The sequence below is a fragment of the Ovis aries genome, chromosome 3 (assembly GCF_016772045.2).
Source record: "Ovis aries strain OAR_USU_Benz2616 breed Rambouillet chromosome 3, ARS-UI_Ramb_v3.0, whole genome shotgun sequence".
In the NCBI taxonomy this organism is placed as follows: domain Eukaryota; kingdom Metazoa; phylum Chordata; class Mammalia; order Artiodactyla; family Bovidae; genus Ovis; species Ovis aries.
This window is the reverse complement of record NC_056056.1, coordinates 6,628,777-6,645,705: the sequence shown is the minus strand read 5'-3', so window position 1 is coordinate 6,645,705 and position 16,929 is coordinate 6,628,777. Positions and strand designations below refer to the sequence as shown.

Genomic DNA, 16,929 nt, shown 5'->3' with positions numbered 1-16,929 from the left:
GTGGTGGGGGGCTCTGCATGGCTCCCCAAGAGGCTGCAAGAGAGGAAGAGGAGACCGCTCCACTTTCAGCCCACGTTGGCCTCTGTCCTTCCTTTCCTGGGACCCACCCCAGCCCCAGAGAAGGGGGGCCGGTTGTGGTCGGGGCTTGAGGCCCCCACCGCCCACAGACCTCTCCTCTCTGCCCCACGGACTCCTCGGAGCAGTTGAGAAGCAGGGGTTCTTGCTGGACCCTTCGAGGGCTGCAAAGCCTGGGGCGGGGGTACTGTCTCCTCCCCAGCGGCTGACCTTGGCCCCTCTGTCACCGCATTGTGGTTGCTCGTGTCTGGCACCCGGGGCTCCCTGACGCTTAAGTGACGCTAGTGTTTTACAGCCTCTGCGGTTTGGGTTCGTTTTGTTTATGCTTTGGGGGTTTGGAGGGGAGAGAAGAGCTTGAGATTTTATGTATGACTTGAAACATTTACTTGTGAAAATCCCATCAGACGCACATCTGCAGAAACATCTTCAACAGAGTGATAAAACAGGCAACAGATACCTGCCCCCAGGAAAGACTCTTACAGTCTCACTGAAGCCCCTCCAGAACCTCCGGATCACCCCCACCCACCCCAGCCGAAGCTCTTTCCCTGCATTTTCTTTGGCCTCCAGTTCAGTTCAGTGGCTCAGTCATCTCTGACTCTTTTCAACCCCATGGACTGCAGCATGCCAGGCCTCCCGGTCCATCACCAACTCCCGGAGTTTACTCAAATTCATGTCCACTGAGTCAGTGGTGCCATCCAACCATCTCATCCTCTGTCGTCCCCTTCTCCTCCTGCCCTCAATCTTTCCCAGCATCAGAGTCTTTTCCAATGAGTCAGTTCTTCGCATCAGGTGGTCAAAGTATTGGAGCTTCAGCTTCAGCATCAGTCCTTCCAATGACTATTCAGGACTGATTTCCTTTAGGATGGACTGGTTGGCTCTCCTTGCAGTCCAGGGGACTCTCAAGAGTCTTCTCCAACACCACAGTTCAAAAGCATCAGTTCTCCGGCGCTCAGCCTTCGTTATGGTTGGCCTCACTTTTCTTTATGCTTTCACCACGTGCATGCTGTGTGTGTGTGCGTGTATGTATGTGTCTGAGCCTCATTTTAGCTTTGCTCACATTTGAATGGGGGAATCTCACGGTACAGATAGGGTGACTGGCTTTTCCTGTTTAACGTGGAAGCTGGGAATGGGAAAGTTTTGTCTGGAGGGTTGAGTCATCTGGAGGCTTGGAGACATTCATTTGTTGTAGGTACCACAGGAGGGTGGGGCTTCCCAGGTGCCACTAGAGGTAAAGAACCTGCCTGCCAGTGCAGAAGATGTTAGAGAGGTGGGTTCGATCCCTGGGTCCAGAAGATCCCCTGGAGGAGGGCATGGAAACCCACTGCAGTATTCTTACCTGGAGAATCCCATGGACAGGGGAGCCTGGTGAGCGATGGTCTAAAGGGTCACAAAGAGTTGGATACGACTGAAGCGACTTATCACACACACAGGAGGATACAGGTACCAGTTGGCCTTCAGATGTTTCCTCTGTGTTGTCCCTTAAGATAACAGGCTGGGCCACACTGAGACAGAGTATGAAGGCAGCCCAGGAGTGTGTGGTTGGTGAACTTGGTTCACAGACGAGTGGAGACGGGCAGCACTGGGCGGCAGAGGAAGTCACCTCCATCTTCTGTCTCCCACGTGGCATCCTGTGGTCCTGCTCCTCCCTCCAGGCTGGCCCAGGCCTTGCTCTAGCAGCGCCTTTTAGAGTCAAAAGCCACCTGGCAGACCGGGAAGTCTGTAGACCAACTGCTACCTGTGTCTGCAGGCCTTTCCACCTGTCTGTGCTTCTGTTCACAAAGCTTCATCAGAAAATACATTGGTAAGGCGCTGCTGCTGCTGCTGCTGCTAAGTCACTTCAGTTGAGTGCAACTCTGTGCGACCCCATAGATGGCAGCCCACCAGGCTCCCTGGGATTCTCCAGGCAAGAACACTGGAGTGGGTTGCCATTTCCTTCACCAGTGCATGAAAGTGAAAAGTGACTGAACTCGCTCTTAGCGACCCCATGGACTGCAGCTTACCAGGCTCCTCTGTCCATGGGATTTTCCAGGCAAGAGTACTGGAGTGGGCTGCCATCGCCTTCTCCACTGGTAAGGTGCAGCTATCCCCAAAGTGTAGTTTCCTTACCTTTATGCTAGTTGGAATTCCATGCGAATAGTAAATTGTCCTGCAAGTCTTGCCCAACCACACTTTGAGTCCCTGAGAGCCTCGGGGAAGGAAGTGGTGTTTCAGAACTGTTCCTCCGTCTGGCTCTCTTCCCTATGACACCGGTATCTGTCCACGGTTGAGAGGCTTGTTGGTTATAGCAAAGGCACAGGACGCAGAAGGAATCAATGTCTTTGGGAAAAGCTCTTAGAGAGAGCCATCCCCATTTTAGACAAAGCGTGTCCAGGAAGGCTGCCCCCAGGATGTGTATGTTCCGATGCAGCCTCCAGGCCGTCTTTGGACCAGACACCAGCATGCAGCCCAGATGAGGGCTGACAGGAGAGTCGGCACCGCAGGCAGGGCTCTTGGCCTGGCATGGTGGGAGGATGTACACACGTGCAGGTCATGAGGCTCCTGGGGCAGAATGCCGCAGCACCCAGGGGATCCTCCCCACCCCCTTTGCTTTCGGGGCCGACAGAGGAAAATGAAATCCCCGTGTCCTCCTGCAGCTTTTGGCCCCCAGGCTCTGAGGACAAAGCCACGTGGGGGCGGTTCTGTTTCTGCTCCCATCTCCAGCTCATGGGAGGTCATTTAAGTAAGCACCACTTGTTCTACCATCTGGACAGAGACAGTGTTAGGTCTGAACATGAGCAGCTGTGGCGAAATGACTCGTGACACAAAGAGGCTGCTGAGTGCCATTCTGCAGCCTTTGCACTTTAATCCTGGGTCTCAAAGGGTGCTGCAACAAGGCTTATGCCTCCCCTTCTCAGAAAAGTCCAGCAGAAGCCAGAGAGGAGAAGGAGAGGCCCTCTGTAGGCCAGGTGGGCAGCGCCAGGGTCTGGACTTCCTTACTGCCCAGGACTCAAGGAGACGTTAATCCCCACGTGGCGGCTGGGCCTGCTGTTGGTCACCATCCGGGCCTCCTGCTCCTTCCCTCACTCACACCTGCACCATCCCATTTTTTTTGCTGTCCTGTGGATCGCACAATCCAGAGATCTCTTTCGCTTTAATTTTAAAACGGAGGGCATCCTGGAACCACCCACCCCTGCCTCTGCCCACTCCCATTTCCGGTCTGGTCGCCCTCCTGGGGACCCTCGTCCTTCCCTCCTCGCAGGCAGGCTTCTCTGCCACTAGGGGTCGCGCGGGCGCCTCTGCGCATCGGCGGGCGGGGGCGGGGCCGGCCGCAGGGGGCGGGGAGAGACGGAGCGGGGCGGGGCCTGGCCGGGGCGGATGCTGCGATTCCCGGACCCACCGGAGGAGCCTGACCGACGAGTCTGAGTCAGGACTTTCTGCGCTACCGAGGCTGCCTTCGGGAGCGCACCAGGAAACCAACGGTCCGCCGCTCCTACTGCGTCACCGCCCCTGGTTTCCGACCCCGCAGGGGCGGGAGGTGGGTCGCAGAAGGTTCAAGTGTCACTTCCCCAAATACTTGAACCAAGTAGCTGTATAAAGATGGGCCGAGCTGGACGGTTCAGTGTTTCAGACCTGCGAGCGGGGTGAGGTCACAGAGCTCCCAGCCCTGAATTCTGCCCAAGAATCAGAATAACACCATCACGGAGACGGGAGTGAGCTCCCGGTCAGAACTGACATCTAAGCTGTAGCTGTGGCGTCGACCGAGTGCTTTCTTGCCGGCCTCCTGTCCTCACCCCACTACCCCGGAACCGGAGGCCAGAGAGGTGGCGACACGCGCCCCAGGCTGACCCAGCTCCCAGCTCCTCGGTGCTCGCCGGTCCGGCCGGCCGGTGGGGGTGGTGTGGGGGGGGGGGCGGGGTGGAGAGGGCGGTTCTAAGTGAGACAGGTGGAGACATTCTGCCTCTTACAGACTGTTAGAGACTATTCCCCAAATATGAGAAAAGCTCAGAAAGAACGTACTGGCAACATTCTTCCCATACTAGCCCTTTACTGACAACCTGGACCTGCCTCGGCAGGACAGTCATAGGCCGCCTTGTTCCCTTGACCACCCCGTCTCTTGCCCGAGAACCCTGCCTTGGCTCTCTGACACCATCCTCCCCAGCAGAGAAGACATCAGGCTTTGCTGAGAACTTGGCAATGTCCGTAGGAGGAGCCGAGGCCACAGTGAGGCCTGGCGTCTCATTGGTGGCCTCCCCTCCCACCCCCTCAGCAAGTGAGTGGCACTTGGCATTAGCTAGGGCGCCCTGCTCACTTAATATTTCACTCCCTCACCAACTGTTTTCCTACCTTGGCTCTAAAGAGCCTTAAGAAACAAAGAGGTCTGGGCATGAACCAGACTCCCCTTCACAAAACCCGGGGTGAGACTGTCAGCGCTGGGTATGGAAAGGGCCGGCCAGCACAGGCACAAGGCCCTCGCCCTTAAAGGCGGCAGGCTGTCCTCAGCTTCACATAAGCCAGTGATTATTCCAGCCAAGCTGCCAAGAAGAGGGTGGGCTTGAGCACTCGTGACACCAGACCACGAATGAAATGCAACCCTGCTGCAATTTCACAGCTCCCTCCAGCCCCCCACAGAAGGTAGGGTCCTCGAAATCCCAGCGCAGCTGCTAGCCAAATTTGCACGCATGAAAAATGTCCCAGACTGAAGGAGCTTCCCCAGAACCCTGCACTGAGTCAACCTGAATCCTGCATCACCAAGGTCTCTGACAGCTTTCCCCGGTGGGCCAGGGTGGAATTTCGAGCTGGCTGGGTCTGAAGCCCCTCTCCAGGCAGATGGCGCCAGGACTTATGTCCAGTTTACACCGTAAATCAATGACCTGATCGGAGCTCAGCCTCCAGCCCAGGGGACTCTGATTGCTTCCAAGACTGGGGTCACCTCTTTGTGCAACAAAGCAGTCCCGTGATACTGTGCCAGAAGTTACACTTTTATTTAACATTTAGAGGATTAACATATAGTTACAAGGTCAATATAAGCCTTCCAATGGAAGCACTTTATTTGGTTTAATTCCATCTCTAGAGACAAATGGGCAATTCCAGAACCTTTACAGTGGCAGTGGGCCGTTACAACACTGAAACGCCTCCAAAGTTTAGAATTAGTGCAACACACACTGATAAACCAAGAAGTTTAAAGGTGCTGGACACCAGGTTAAAATAGAATTCTGGATCACTTTTTAAAGTTTTTTTTTTTTTTTCTTTTGATGATATAAGCACAGGAGGCAGAGCCATTAGGAAGTATGAAATTGACTTTTCTGGAAAAATACTTAGCATCCACATAACCTTTTCATGTTCAGTAAACTTTTCCCCAGCAATTACAGATGTTACCAAAAAGGACTGAAGCCTCTGTACTAACCGCTGGAGAGACAGACTCCTCGCACCCCAAAGCTTCAGGGTGTTCATGATAAAAGCCCAAAGGAAAATCCCATCCCAGCTTACCATGCCTTTTTATTCTTTCCTATCCAGCAAAGGAAAAACTGGGTAAACGACAAGTTCCTCACTTTCTGTTTTTAAGTTATTTTCAGAGTACGTTCTTTAAAAATGAGTCATTCTTACGGCATAACAATATTCTAGCATCGGTGGAGAAATGATGGTCAGTGGATATGAGGGAAGGCTGAGAAAGCACATGGCAGAGTCCACGTTTCTACTCTATGTGAACTGCTCATAATAATATATAGACGATTTCACAGTAGGATTCCCAGAGTAAATGATAAATCTCAACTAGCCTATAATAACTTATTTCCTTGACTAAGCCCCAGCTGGTACAGCGCTCCCCTTTCCCCGTAGCCACACAGACTAGCAGAAAAGCAAACACCGAGGTGAACATTGAAAAGCACTTCTTCTCCATTCTTTTTTGGACGCAGGTGGTACAGAGAAAAAGAAAGGCACAGGGGATACAGAGGACACCAGCATAGTCCATATCAGGTTAAACAGACATTTAAAAGAACAAAGTACTGCAGCGTATACCTTTCCCCCTAAATCGGAAGAAGTTAATCTACCCTGACCCCTAATACGAAAGACGCAAAGCACATGCATTCCCGAGGCTCTAGAATCCAATTTTTTTTTTCTTAAAAAAAAAAAAAAAAATAGCATCCTTGTGGAGTGGAGAGTGGGCAGCTTGACTTGGTGAAATTCAGAAGTTCCTGGAGACGCCTGATGGACCAACCCTATGTGGGGCTGCTGGGGCTGCACGGAGGAACCACGCGCCTGCTGGTTTGCAGGGACGCGGGTGAAGCCCAGACTCTTCCTGTCCTTTGGCATCCTGGCTTCGCCATCATCTGCCAAGACAGTCTTCTCGCAAGACTGAGGAGCCTGGGACAATGGGGCCGCCCCCTGAGTTAACAGAGGGGCCCCCAGACGCCCACAGCTGCAGAGGCTCCCTCTGGGGCGGAAGGGGTGAGAGGGGCCCAACGCCTGCTCCAACCTGAAGCCACTTCCTCTTCCCCCCGCTCACACTTGGCCTTTGTTCCCTCGTGGTTTCCTGTCACCAAAGGTTGACTGAGCAGCTTTGAGGCTGGTGTGCGGTCAACCCTGGTTTGCTGAGAGGGACCATTTTCCTACCCCTGAACCAAGGCCCAACCCTCGGGACCTGTCCTCTCTGTACCGGTCCCTTCCGCTCCTGCCAGATTTCCTTGTCTTAGACTCGAAAGTGTGGCAAAGCTGCGAGGAGGCTCAAGGTGACCGTCTAGTCACCAAAAGCTGAACAGGGAAGATGCCTGATGGCACCCTGGGGCTTCTGATGGGATCCTTGTTCACAGAAACCCACAGTCCAAGATTTCTCTTGACTGTTTCTGCACCAGGTTAAGTAGAGAAGCTACAGTGCTCTAAGGTGTGAGCGGCCCACTGGGTACGGGACCTCGTGTCTTCTTCAAAGATCCACGAGAGGAAGGAGATTCAGCTCAGAAGACAAACTCGATTAACTCTGCGTGGCCTGGAGAGCACACGCTAAAATGTGGAAGCTGCAGCCACAGGGTCACTTGGCGGACCACGAGAAGCACAGGGGCTTTGGTGATGACGGCACTGGAGTCCTAAGGTGCGGCCCTTGGAATTCACAGAAAGGGGAGAGTCTTCCTTTGGCCAATGAGCTAATGCAGAGGCGAGACGCTCATTCGCGACCGGCGGTCCTTATTGATGGGTGGCCAACGGGGAGAAGGTGGGCTGGGACCTTCCTTGACCCCATGAAAAGGGAGGGGACAGAGGCATGACAGCGGGACTGGCCCAAGAGCTGGAATTTGACTTCTGGTGTGGACTTTTCTAGGCCACTGAAGACAGGACCACAGACAAAAACGTGTGTGTGTGTGTCTACCACGGACACTCAGGCCGTGAAACATTTCAAGGGCCGATTGTTTAGTACCTGGTGAGGGCCCATAGTCAGGAGAGGACCACCGAATACACAATGGACTTGGGGAAAGATGAGTATTTTCTAACGTAAGGGACACATCAGTGGCTTTTGGGCACCCAGTCCACCGGGCGCAGGCCTGACCCTCCTCGCCCAGATTCGGTTCGTCTCGCCAGGAGACCAGTGGCAAAGTTTTCACGGAAAGGCACAGTGTGAATCGTGGCCGGGCCGGGTTGCGCCAGGTGGACTGAGGTCGCGGGGCAGGGGCGGCCCGCCCCCTGCCAAGAGGCGGCCAGACTGGGCCAGGGGCCTTTTAACATGCTGTAAAAAGGAAAGAAAAGAAGAAAGCGAGCAGCTGCAGGTGGGGATGGATGTCAGCTTCAGGCCGAGGGGCCCAGGGCCACATAGCAGCCCAGGCCCAGGGCGTTCGTGGGCGCTCAGGCCTGTGGAGACAAGCAGACCGAAGGGTTTCTCCTGGGAAGGCTCCCCGAGGCTCTGGCTCCTGGAACCACCTTTAGCAATCTACAATACAAAAGACAGAGAAAGGAAAAGGCAGTTAGAGTGGAGGGCTGACAGGTCAGGGGCGGGCACTCCACTTCTCAGGCAGACTGCACCGCCCTGGACAGGGCGAGGGGAGGGGGCATTTTTAGAGCACTTGGTTACCACAGGGCTCGTCTGAGATAAGGAACTTTCACGGTTTTATCTGCAGTCAGAGCAGCTAGTCTTTCCTTCAGGGGTAAGAGAAAGCACCCGGAAGACGGTGCACTGCCGCATGCCCCCAGCTCATCTTTCCCGTCAATCGAGCTCTGAGACAAAGAAAGAAACCAGCTTCCCAGAAAGATGTGAGGAGTCCAAGGACCCAGTTCTCTCTGTGACCGACACTCTTGGTCCCTTGGCAGTAAAATGCAACATCTTTGGTGAAAAGGAAAACCCATTGCTTGGTAATAAACAGTGAAAGTTCTTCATCTGGGGGACAGAAGAGAAACGAGAGACAGACTCCCGAAGCCCATAGGCACACACAGGGTGAGCAACAGAGAAGGTGCCATCATTTCACAAGGGGGAAAGGGCAGAATTTTTCTTTTTTTAAAAAAAAAGCATTTGGCTAGAAAACTCCCCATTATTGAAGACGAGAGGGTTAAATGCTTGGATTACACAGAATTTCTCGGAGAGGTGAAAAATCATTTAAAATACACAACACTGAGAAAAAATATAACGTTTATTAGAGAGGCAGATACGAGGGTACAGCTACAAGGTGCCACACAGATTTTTTTCTTGGAGGATAAGGAAGAGAGAGGAAACAGTCATGTTGGCCATATTCAAACAAAACTTACTCAGAACCCAAGTGTCTACAATAAACTCAAGTGCGGATCAGCCGGCAGGGGACCTAGCTACCAGAGTAACCGTCCTTCTGGCTCCCCCAGCGGTTACAAAAACAAAAAGGTCATTAGGCAGCAGAATCACCAATAAAACAAACAAATAAAAGAGTAAAACGTTAAAACAACGAATTCAAGTAATCCTTTTAGTTTTTCTATTGCAGTATATACAAATAGATTGGGGAGGGGGCAGTTATGGGCATATTTCATAGAGAGCAATTAAAACAACAAAACTAAACTAAATCATAAAAGAGGACAGTCACAATTCAGTTGGCCCATGGAACTTCCTCTAGTCTAACTATTTTGGCAGTTATTAAATAGTCACTTGGCAGACGCCACACACACATACGAAAGTGCACCGGCGTTACTGACAACTCCTCTTGAGTCGCAGGCGTCAGAAAGCAGCAGCCCCACCCGGCTGGGCTGGGCTTAGAGGGAGGGCAGTGTTTGTGGGGCAGGCTGAACAGACTTATGAACAAGGTAGGGAAAGGAAAGAGTCTACATCCATTATTAGCTTCTAAGTGTATCTCTGCATAAAAGGAGAAAACTTTATACACAAGGTGAGACTTTGCTACTTTTGACAGAGTAACTGTTAGAAGAACACTAAGTGTGCTTTGGGGGTGGGAATGGAAGCTCCCAACTCTCTGGGAATTGTTTCAAGACTTCTGCTAATCCTTTGCACACCGACTTAGATGGAACTGAAACTAAAAAATATCTTCTGCTGTTGAGTCACTAAGACACAGATTCATCTGGTTGAAAGTACGGAGGCATACCAGCTAAAATAATGATCATAATTTATATGCCCAAATCGCCCCACCCATATCCAAAAGACAGTTGAGCTATTTCCTGAATTAGATTTGCACAGCTCTAAAGAGGAGGGGAATAAAAGCAAAAGAAACAAACAAATCAAAAATCAACCGACTTCATGGCATGCCATACTTTTCAAATCAAGCTTTAAAAAGCCTAATGTTGCCTTGCCTCATTTTAAGACTTTTTTTCAGTGTCTAGTTTGTTTTCTCCAATACTTCACAGTCTGGAAATGAGTTCATCCTGGGTTTTAATGTCTTAGGTATTCACTTGGTTACATGCCCAAGGCTGTGACCACCTACTGTTCATGAAATCCCCATGGGTTAAGGGCCAACTGATTTTCCTTGCTGTGGTAGTTAAAAGGAAGTGCTGAAATGATTCTCCTGAGAGATCTGGGGTCAGGATAGGTGGTTTTATCGATACTATGGCAGCAAAGGTATAATAATGCAAAAGAAATTTAAATGACAAAATTATACTAAAAAAAAAAAAAAATCGGGCTGGCCAGTGTCGGTTTCCTGTTTTTGATACTGGATCATAATTATGTCAGATGTAACCGCTTGGGAAAGCTGGATAAAGGGGATCTCTCTACTATCTTTGCAACTTCCTGACAACCTGTGATTATTTAAAAATTAAAACTGTTTTAAAAATCAGGCAGTCATTAAGTAAAGGTTACTACATTTTATTTTGGTGGGCCTCAAATGTTAGCTGCCCAGTCGTGTCCAACTCTGTGACCCCATGGTCCGTAGTCACCGGGTTCCTCTCCAGGCAAGAATAATGGAGAGACCCTTGGGAAATGCAGAACTTTCTGCTAGAATCTGTCACAGGCACCCATAATTCCTGCCAGGTCCTAGACCCCGTAATGCATTGCTGTCAATTTAAAAATCAGCTTTAAATTGACCCGACCTTCTAAAAGGACTCCATAGAGTAGAAGCAAGGAGCTGATTTCCTATTTTAAAGTAGGAAGGACATGAATAAATAATTTTCAAAGCCAAAGAAAAAGAGAATCTCAATCCCATACCTTTACTCTGACTCATTTTTAGCTGGTTCTCTGTGAGCTCAGGGAAGATTCTAGACATAAGCACAATCATTGGGCATGTCCCCAGTTTCACTACCTAGCCTGCCAATTTAAAAATGCAAATCCCCATGTGACCCAGATTCCTTTAAGATGGTGAAACATTTTATTATATAATTAACCACTTGATGGTTATTATATAAAAGGATCTATAAGTTCTAAAATGATTTTCAGTAAATAGACACTTTGGGGCTTAACAATGCCAATGATTAAAACACAAACCAAAAGAACTGTAAAAAGTGATGTGCTGGCGTCTGTGTTTTGCTTACAAGGGTCTATTCACAGCACCACCTGGGCACAAAAAACCCCCAACAGAACAGAATGAAGAGAGTTGTTTTTACATAATTTATCTAAACAGCTCTAGCACATCTGATCAACTCTGTCAACTGGCAAAAGAAAGATCAGTAGTCATGTGTGAAAACCAACTGGTCGAAAGACCAACGTTTTCCATGATTCAATTGGTTGTCTAGGATCATATTGACATAACCAGATAACACGGTGCTCTAACAATGCTCTTACACATGTTTAAGGAAATATACACACTTTCGGTACCAACATCATTCTTTACTTACGCTATTCTTTATTGATGACTTCCTCCAAAATGAATGACTGTAAAACTTAACAAACTAGCGCAGTTCAGTTTATGAAGTTACACACTGTAACATTCTAAGGCGGTCCACTTTCTGGCAGACACTAGTTATTAACGAGAGCTGAAGTCTTCTGCACTCCTAGGACGTGCATGGACTTTTAGAGTCAGAAATACGAATCAGAAGCTAGAAGGCAACTTTTTGGTTATCTACAGTCGCTGCCCCAAGAAGAAATGTTTATCAGATTTCAAAGGACACCGTTGTAAATTGGCAGTTGGCAGCTTTCCACGGAAAATGTCATGAGCAAGTGACACCGAATCATCATCAAAACCAGCCCAGGAAATTCAGGCCTAAGATGCCTAAACATCCACCTTGTGCCTAAAAGAAACACGCACCGTGATGCTCCCCATCCAGTCTTTCGAAGAACTGCCTGTAAGAGTCATGATTGTGGGGAGAAACAACTCCAATTCTAAAGTTTTGTGTGTGTGTGTGTATTTTTTTAAGTTGTATTAAATATAAGTCTTAGCACCTTTGGCATTTTTGTCCAAATAGACTTCGACGTAGGAAGTGGGAACATAACCCTCTTCATCTTCATTTCTCCGAATTCGGGTCCACCCATCGCCCTTGTCTTCCTCTATCACGTACAGCGTCTCTCCTTCAACTACTGAAATGGTTCCTTCATTCTGACCTGAAAAAGCAAAGTCAGAGTAGCTTAGGTTTCTTGCCAAATCTGGCTTTGGAGCAGACGGCGAGTCTTGCAGTACAACTGGAGAAAAGACGGACGCTCTCCTCCCGTCCAGAAGCTGCCAGGCCCTCACCCTGCATCCCTAGGACCCTTCTCTAATTCCTCACGGGAGCCGTCTCTCTCCCGCCTCCCAGAACAGGAGGTATCTCCCCAGAGGAAATCTTAGGTCCTCTTCTCTACCCTCCCCTGAAGGTGCTCCTTTGGCATCAACGACACCTCTTTACACAGCACCCCACTTTTCTTTCCCCCGTTCTGGTTCTTAGCTGAGGCTTAGGTGCCACCATGCCTTCTCTCTGAAGCCCATTTCCACCCTGATGGTGCCTGGGCACCTGGGACACAATTCGGGTGAACCTGGACTCACTGTTTTGCCTCCCAAACTAGATCCTCCTCCCACTTTCCCATTTCAGCGGACATCTCCATCGTCCCAGGAACGCAGCTTCAGGGATCAGCTGTGAGTTCCTCCCTGCTTCGTTTCCAACTTCCAATCAGCCACGCATCTGAGCGTTTTATTGGCTGCAGCGTCTCTGCATCCATCTGCCTCCTAATCAAGGCCCCCAGTACCATTCACTAAGATAATTTCAAAAGACTAGTCACCACCACCCAAGCAGTGTCCTGAGAGGCAGACTGCTTAGGGGGCTGTTAATAGTGGTAACTGTGGACGCAGGGGGAGAGAGATGGTGTGGACTGGAAGTTACACTGGGAGCACGGAACCTCGGGCTTCTCTCCTTTGTTTTGTCACAATGAATGTTTAGTTTATCAAAGGCTCTAAAAGTCCTACGGTCAAGGAAATTTCCTGGCAGTCCAGTGGGTAGGGCTCTGCCCTTCCACTGCAGGGGGCATGGGTTTGAGCGCTGATCGGAGAACTCAGATCCTGCAAATCAAAGAGGCAAGGATGAAAAAAAAAAAGTCTTACAGCAAAGCAGTTCATTTATCCCAGGGTTTCTGAAAACGATCTGAGCTCCGATTCCTTCTTTCACAGCATCCTTGCCAGCATCCTGCAGGACGCTGTTTCAAGGCTCATCAGTTTGGGAACCTCGAGGTTAGGCTTCCTAAGCATTTGCCCTGTCTTCTAACTGAGAGCACACATATGGGAATAAATGTCTACGGTACAGCTCTGCTTGTGTCAACAACATGCTCAGATACTTTCTGGAGGGCCTGATGTTTGTCAGATAAGAGCCAAGTGTTTCTCTTACCCACCCCCCACACTGGCCCCAGCCCCTCCTCGTCTTATATCCCACTATTATTCCTAAGACACCTGAGCTCCAGGCACACAAACCCCATGCTTTTCCTGCTCCATGCTTGGCAATGCCCGTGCCTCTGACACCCTGCAGCGTGGTGAGTTCAGTGGATAAGAATCCACCTGCCAACGCAGGGGACGTGGGTTCAATCCCCAGTCCGGGAAGATTCCACATGGCACAGAGGGGCTAAGCTTGTGAGCCACAACTATTGAGCCTGTGCCCTAGAGCCCAAGAGCTGCAACTACTGAAGCTCGTGCCCTCTAGAACCAGTGCCCCGCAAGAGAAGCCCCCACAATGAGAAGCCCTTGCACCAAAACGAGAGGAGCCCCTGCTCGCCACAACTAGAGAAAGCCTGTGAGCAGCTGTGAAGACCCAGACAGCCGAAAATAAAAATAAACAAATCCCCCCAGGGAAGGGGTCATAGCCTCGTGTGGACCCCCCATCACTCCGTCCCTCTCTTCTGCTGAACCCTCCTCTATGTGCGTCTGCTTTATTTCCTCCCAGGGCGGATGCCAGACCACACCACCTGCCTCCCACGCTTTCAGGGGTCTTTGCAAGACAGGAGCTCCGTAAGTACTGAAGGCGTGGATGAAATAATCATTCCATACTACCTGCTGCGATTAAGCTCACCGAAAGTTGGTCAACAGTCTGGACCCAAAGGCAAAATACACAGCCCTCAACCAGAAAGAAATCAGAATCACAGATACTATGAGCAGAATGAAAGAGGAAGAGAGGAAGGTTCTGAAGGAAGGTTCTTTTGAAGCCTCTTCCTGAAAGGAAGGTTCTGAAGGCTTCAAAAGAAAGTCTGACCACAGAAAGAGAAGAGGGATGCAGACAGTCGGTGTTACCTTCAAACGTGTAGAGGGCTTTGCATGTCCCTATGGCAGGAAGGGGCTCCTCGTCGTCAAACTCGTCGTCAAAGTCTGTGGCCAGCACCTTGACCTCACTCTCCTGACTCTGCTCCTCCGTGTAACTGCCATCGGGGCTGCTCAAGAAAGCAAAACACACAGCAACTATAGCAACTGACCCCAGTGAGGGCTCAAATGCAGCCCCTGCGAGAGCCAAGTGCTTGCAACTCCGGAGTGTTGTAACCAGGGACCGCCCCTCACCCTGCAGGCTCCAGCACCATCCACGGGGCATCAGACAACTGTAACGTGGAAAAAACCACAGGCCAGGCATCAAAGACACGTGGGACCTAACAAGGACCTTGTGAGCATCTCTGATTCCAGAATCGGGCAGTAAATACAAAGCCAAAAAAAAAAAGAGAACCAAAAACCCCAAACAGGCGCTGTCCAGATACTGTACCTTTCCCGATCCTGCGCGCAGTTGTTGACCGAGGGGGCGTTCTGCGCCTCGTACATCCCGCTCTGCCGACGGGCCTGGTCGCTGCGGGCTGGGAGTCGGCCTTCGACCTCGGCCAGCCAGGCCTGCAAAGAGAAATCAGGAAAGACTCTGGTCTGAGCTCAGCTGAGGGCCTGACCAAGCAGAGGTTCAGGCCCCCAACCTGGGCTTCTGGTTGGTCGCTGAAGCCGACTGGAGAAGGACCATGTGGCGGGGGAGAGGAGCCTCCAGTCTGTTGGCCCTGACTGTATAAACATACTTGAAGGCAAAGCTGGCGATGTACAAGCACAGACTTCCATTTAACCGCTGCTCATAAAGTGGCAGAAGGACACCAGCCTGGCTTAAACTCTCGGGCTTTCATTCATTTATTTATTGCGCGGCAGGTGGGGTCTTAGGGCTTCCCTCGTAGCTCAGCGGTAAAGAATCCGCCTGCCAATGCAGGAGACACGGGTTCAGTCCCTGGGTGGGGAAGAACCCCTGGAGGAGAGCATGGCAGCCCACTCCAGTATTCCTGCCTGGGAAACCCTATGGACAGAGGAGCCCGGTGGGCTATGGTCCACGGGGTCGCAAAAGAGTCAGACACGACTGAGCGGCTAAACAACAACAACAATATGAGATCTTAGTTCCCAGACCACAGATTGAACCCATGTCTGCATCCCTGCATTGGAATCCCCGCCACTGGACCACCAGCAAAGTTCCTACAACTTTCGGGCTTTTTAAGCAGCTGTATGACATCTGATAAGTCGCATCTGGTTTCCCCTGGTTCCAAAAGTTCCGTGACCATGACGTCACCCTGGGAACCACGAGGGTCCTGCCACACTTCAGCAGTGACTTAGTTTAAAAGCCACACTTCCCTTTTTTTTTTTTTTTGCCCTTAGGAGTGTAATGGTTTTTTTTTTTTTAATAGTGAAGAAACCTTGTACACAGGAAATCAAAGTAGATCAACTTTTCTTCAGCAATCTTTGAAATAGTGTAAAAATGGCAATTCAAATGACCAGAAAAGGACATTTCTGGGTTCTAAAATCTCAACCAGTAATAACTTACTGACAGATTCTAGAAAGAATGGAAAAAAGTCATATTTGGCTTTTCATGGCTAGAAATAATCTATTTTGATCAGAATGATCAGTTACTATTTTTCTAGTCTTTCCATTTTAGGGGTCGGGGGAGAAGCCTTTTGTTCACAGCTTAAAAGATTCATTATGTGTGTTTCTTCTTCGAGTCTCATGTGTGTTTCCTGCTGGTTTCCATCTTTTGATAATAGGTCCTTTGAAACAACAATAACATATTTCAATGGTTTCCCCCCACAACCCAGAAATAAACCCTTGTATTTATGATTAATTGGCTTGTAACAGCGAGTTACAAGCTGTCTTGAACAGCCGAGACAGTTCAAGGAGAGAAAAGGTCTTTTTGACAAATGGTGCTGGGACAACTAAAAAAGAATGAATCCGGACCTGTACTTCTAATCACGTACAAAAATTAACTCAAAACGAACCAAACACTTAAACATAAAAGGGAAAACTACAACATTTAGAAGAAAACATAAGCATAAAGGTTTATGATCTTGGATTAGGTGCTGGTTACTTAGTTATGCCACCAAAAGCACAAGTGATAAAGAGAAAAAAATTTTTGGTAAATTGATTTCATCAAAATTAAAATGGTTTGGGAGTTCCCTGGCAGTCCAGTGGTTAGCACTTGGTGCTTTAACAGCTGGGGCCCGGGTTCAATCCCTGGTCAGGGAACCAAGATCTTGAAAGATGTGAGGCATGATCAAAAAAAAAAAAACAAAACAAAAAAAACCACAACTTTTGTGCTTCAGAGGACATCTTGAAGAGAGTAGAAAGCAATCCATAGAATGGAAAAAATATCTGCAAATCATAGATATGAAAAGGAATTCGCATCCGGAATATATTTTGAAAATGTTTACACTGATACCAAAGCCAGACAAAGACCCTGCAAGACAATTACAAATATTAACAGCCTTCTTAAAATTGTCTTTTTGATTCACTGAGATGATGGACAACTGTATACTCCCGATTATACCCACTGTCAACACACGGTGAAACAAAACAACTTGAGTGAATTTAAGTGAAACACTTAAATGAAAAAACAAAACAAAAACACCCGTATATAACTATAACCTTAAACAGTGTCCCCTTTAAGGGACACCATTAAAACAGGATACGCTGAAAAGCAGAACACCAAATGCATGACAGTGTCTTTTTCCTTTCCTCATAACTCGTGAAACACCTGACTTTTCCAGCTGCATCCCTCACAGGGAAAGAAATGCTGGCGCTCTACAACCTCATGCGTCCCGTGACCCCACAC

The 16,929-nt window shown here is 49.4% G+C and overlaps 1 protein-coding gene across 21 annotated transcripts in view; it reads right to left on the bottom strand.

Annotated features, from left to right (window-relative positions):
- Positions 1–5,012: 5,012 nt before the first annotated feature.
- FNBP1 (formin binding protein 1) overlaps positions 5,013–16,929 on the bottom strand; it is a 144,310-nt gene continuing 132,393 nt past the window's right edge. For 10 of the 21 annotated variants that reach the window (XM_060411671.1, XM_027966290.2, XM_027966294.2 and 7 more), the window contains 3 exons: positions 14,569–14,690; positions 14,112–14,251; positions 8,640–11,968 (listed from right to left, as the gene is read on the bottom strand). In XM_060411671.1, coding sequence (XP_060267654.1) covers positions 11,790–11,968; positions 14,112–14,251; positions 14,569–14,690 — 441 coding nt within the window. In that variant the 3' untranslated portion in view covers positions 8,640–11,789. Of the gene's footprint in view, positions 7,964–8,639; positions 11,969–14,111; positions 14,252–14,568; positions 14,691–16,929 lie in introns of those variants that run through there. The other 11 variants (XM_027966291.2, XM_027966295.2, XM_027966296.2 and 8 more) reach the window with 3 other exon arrangements.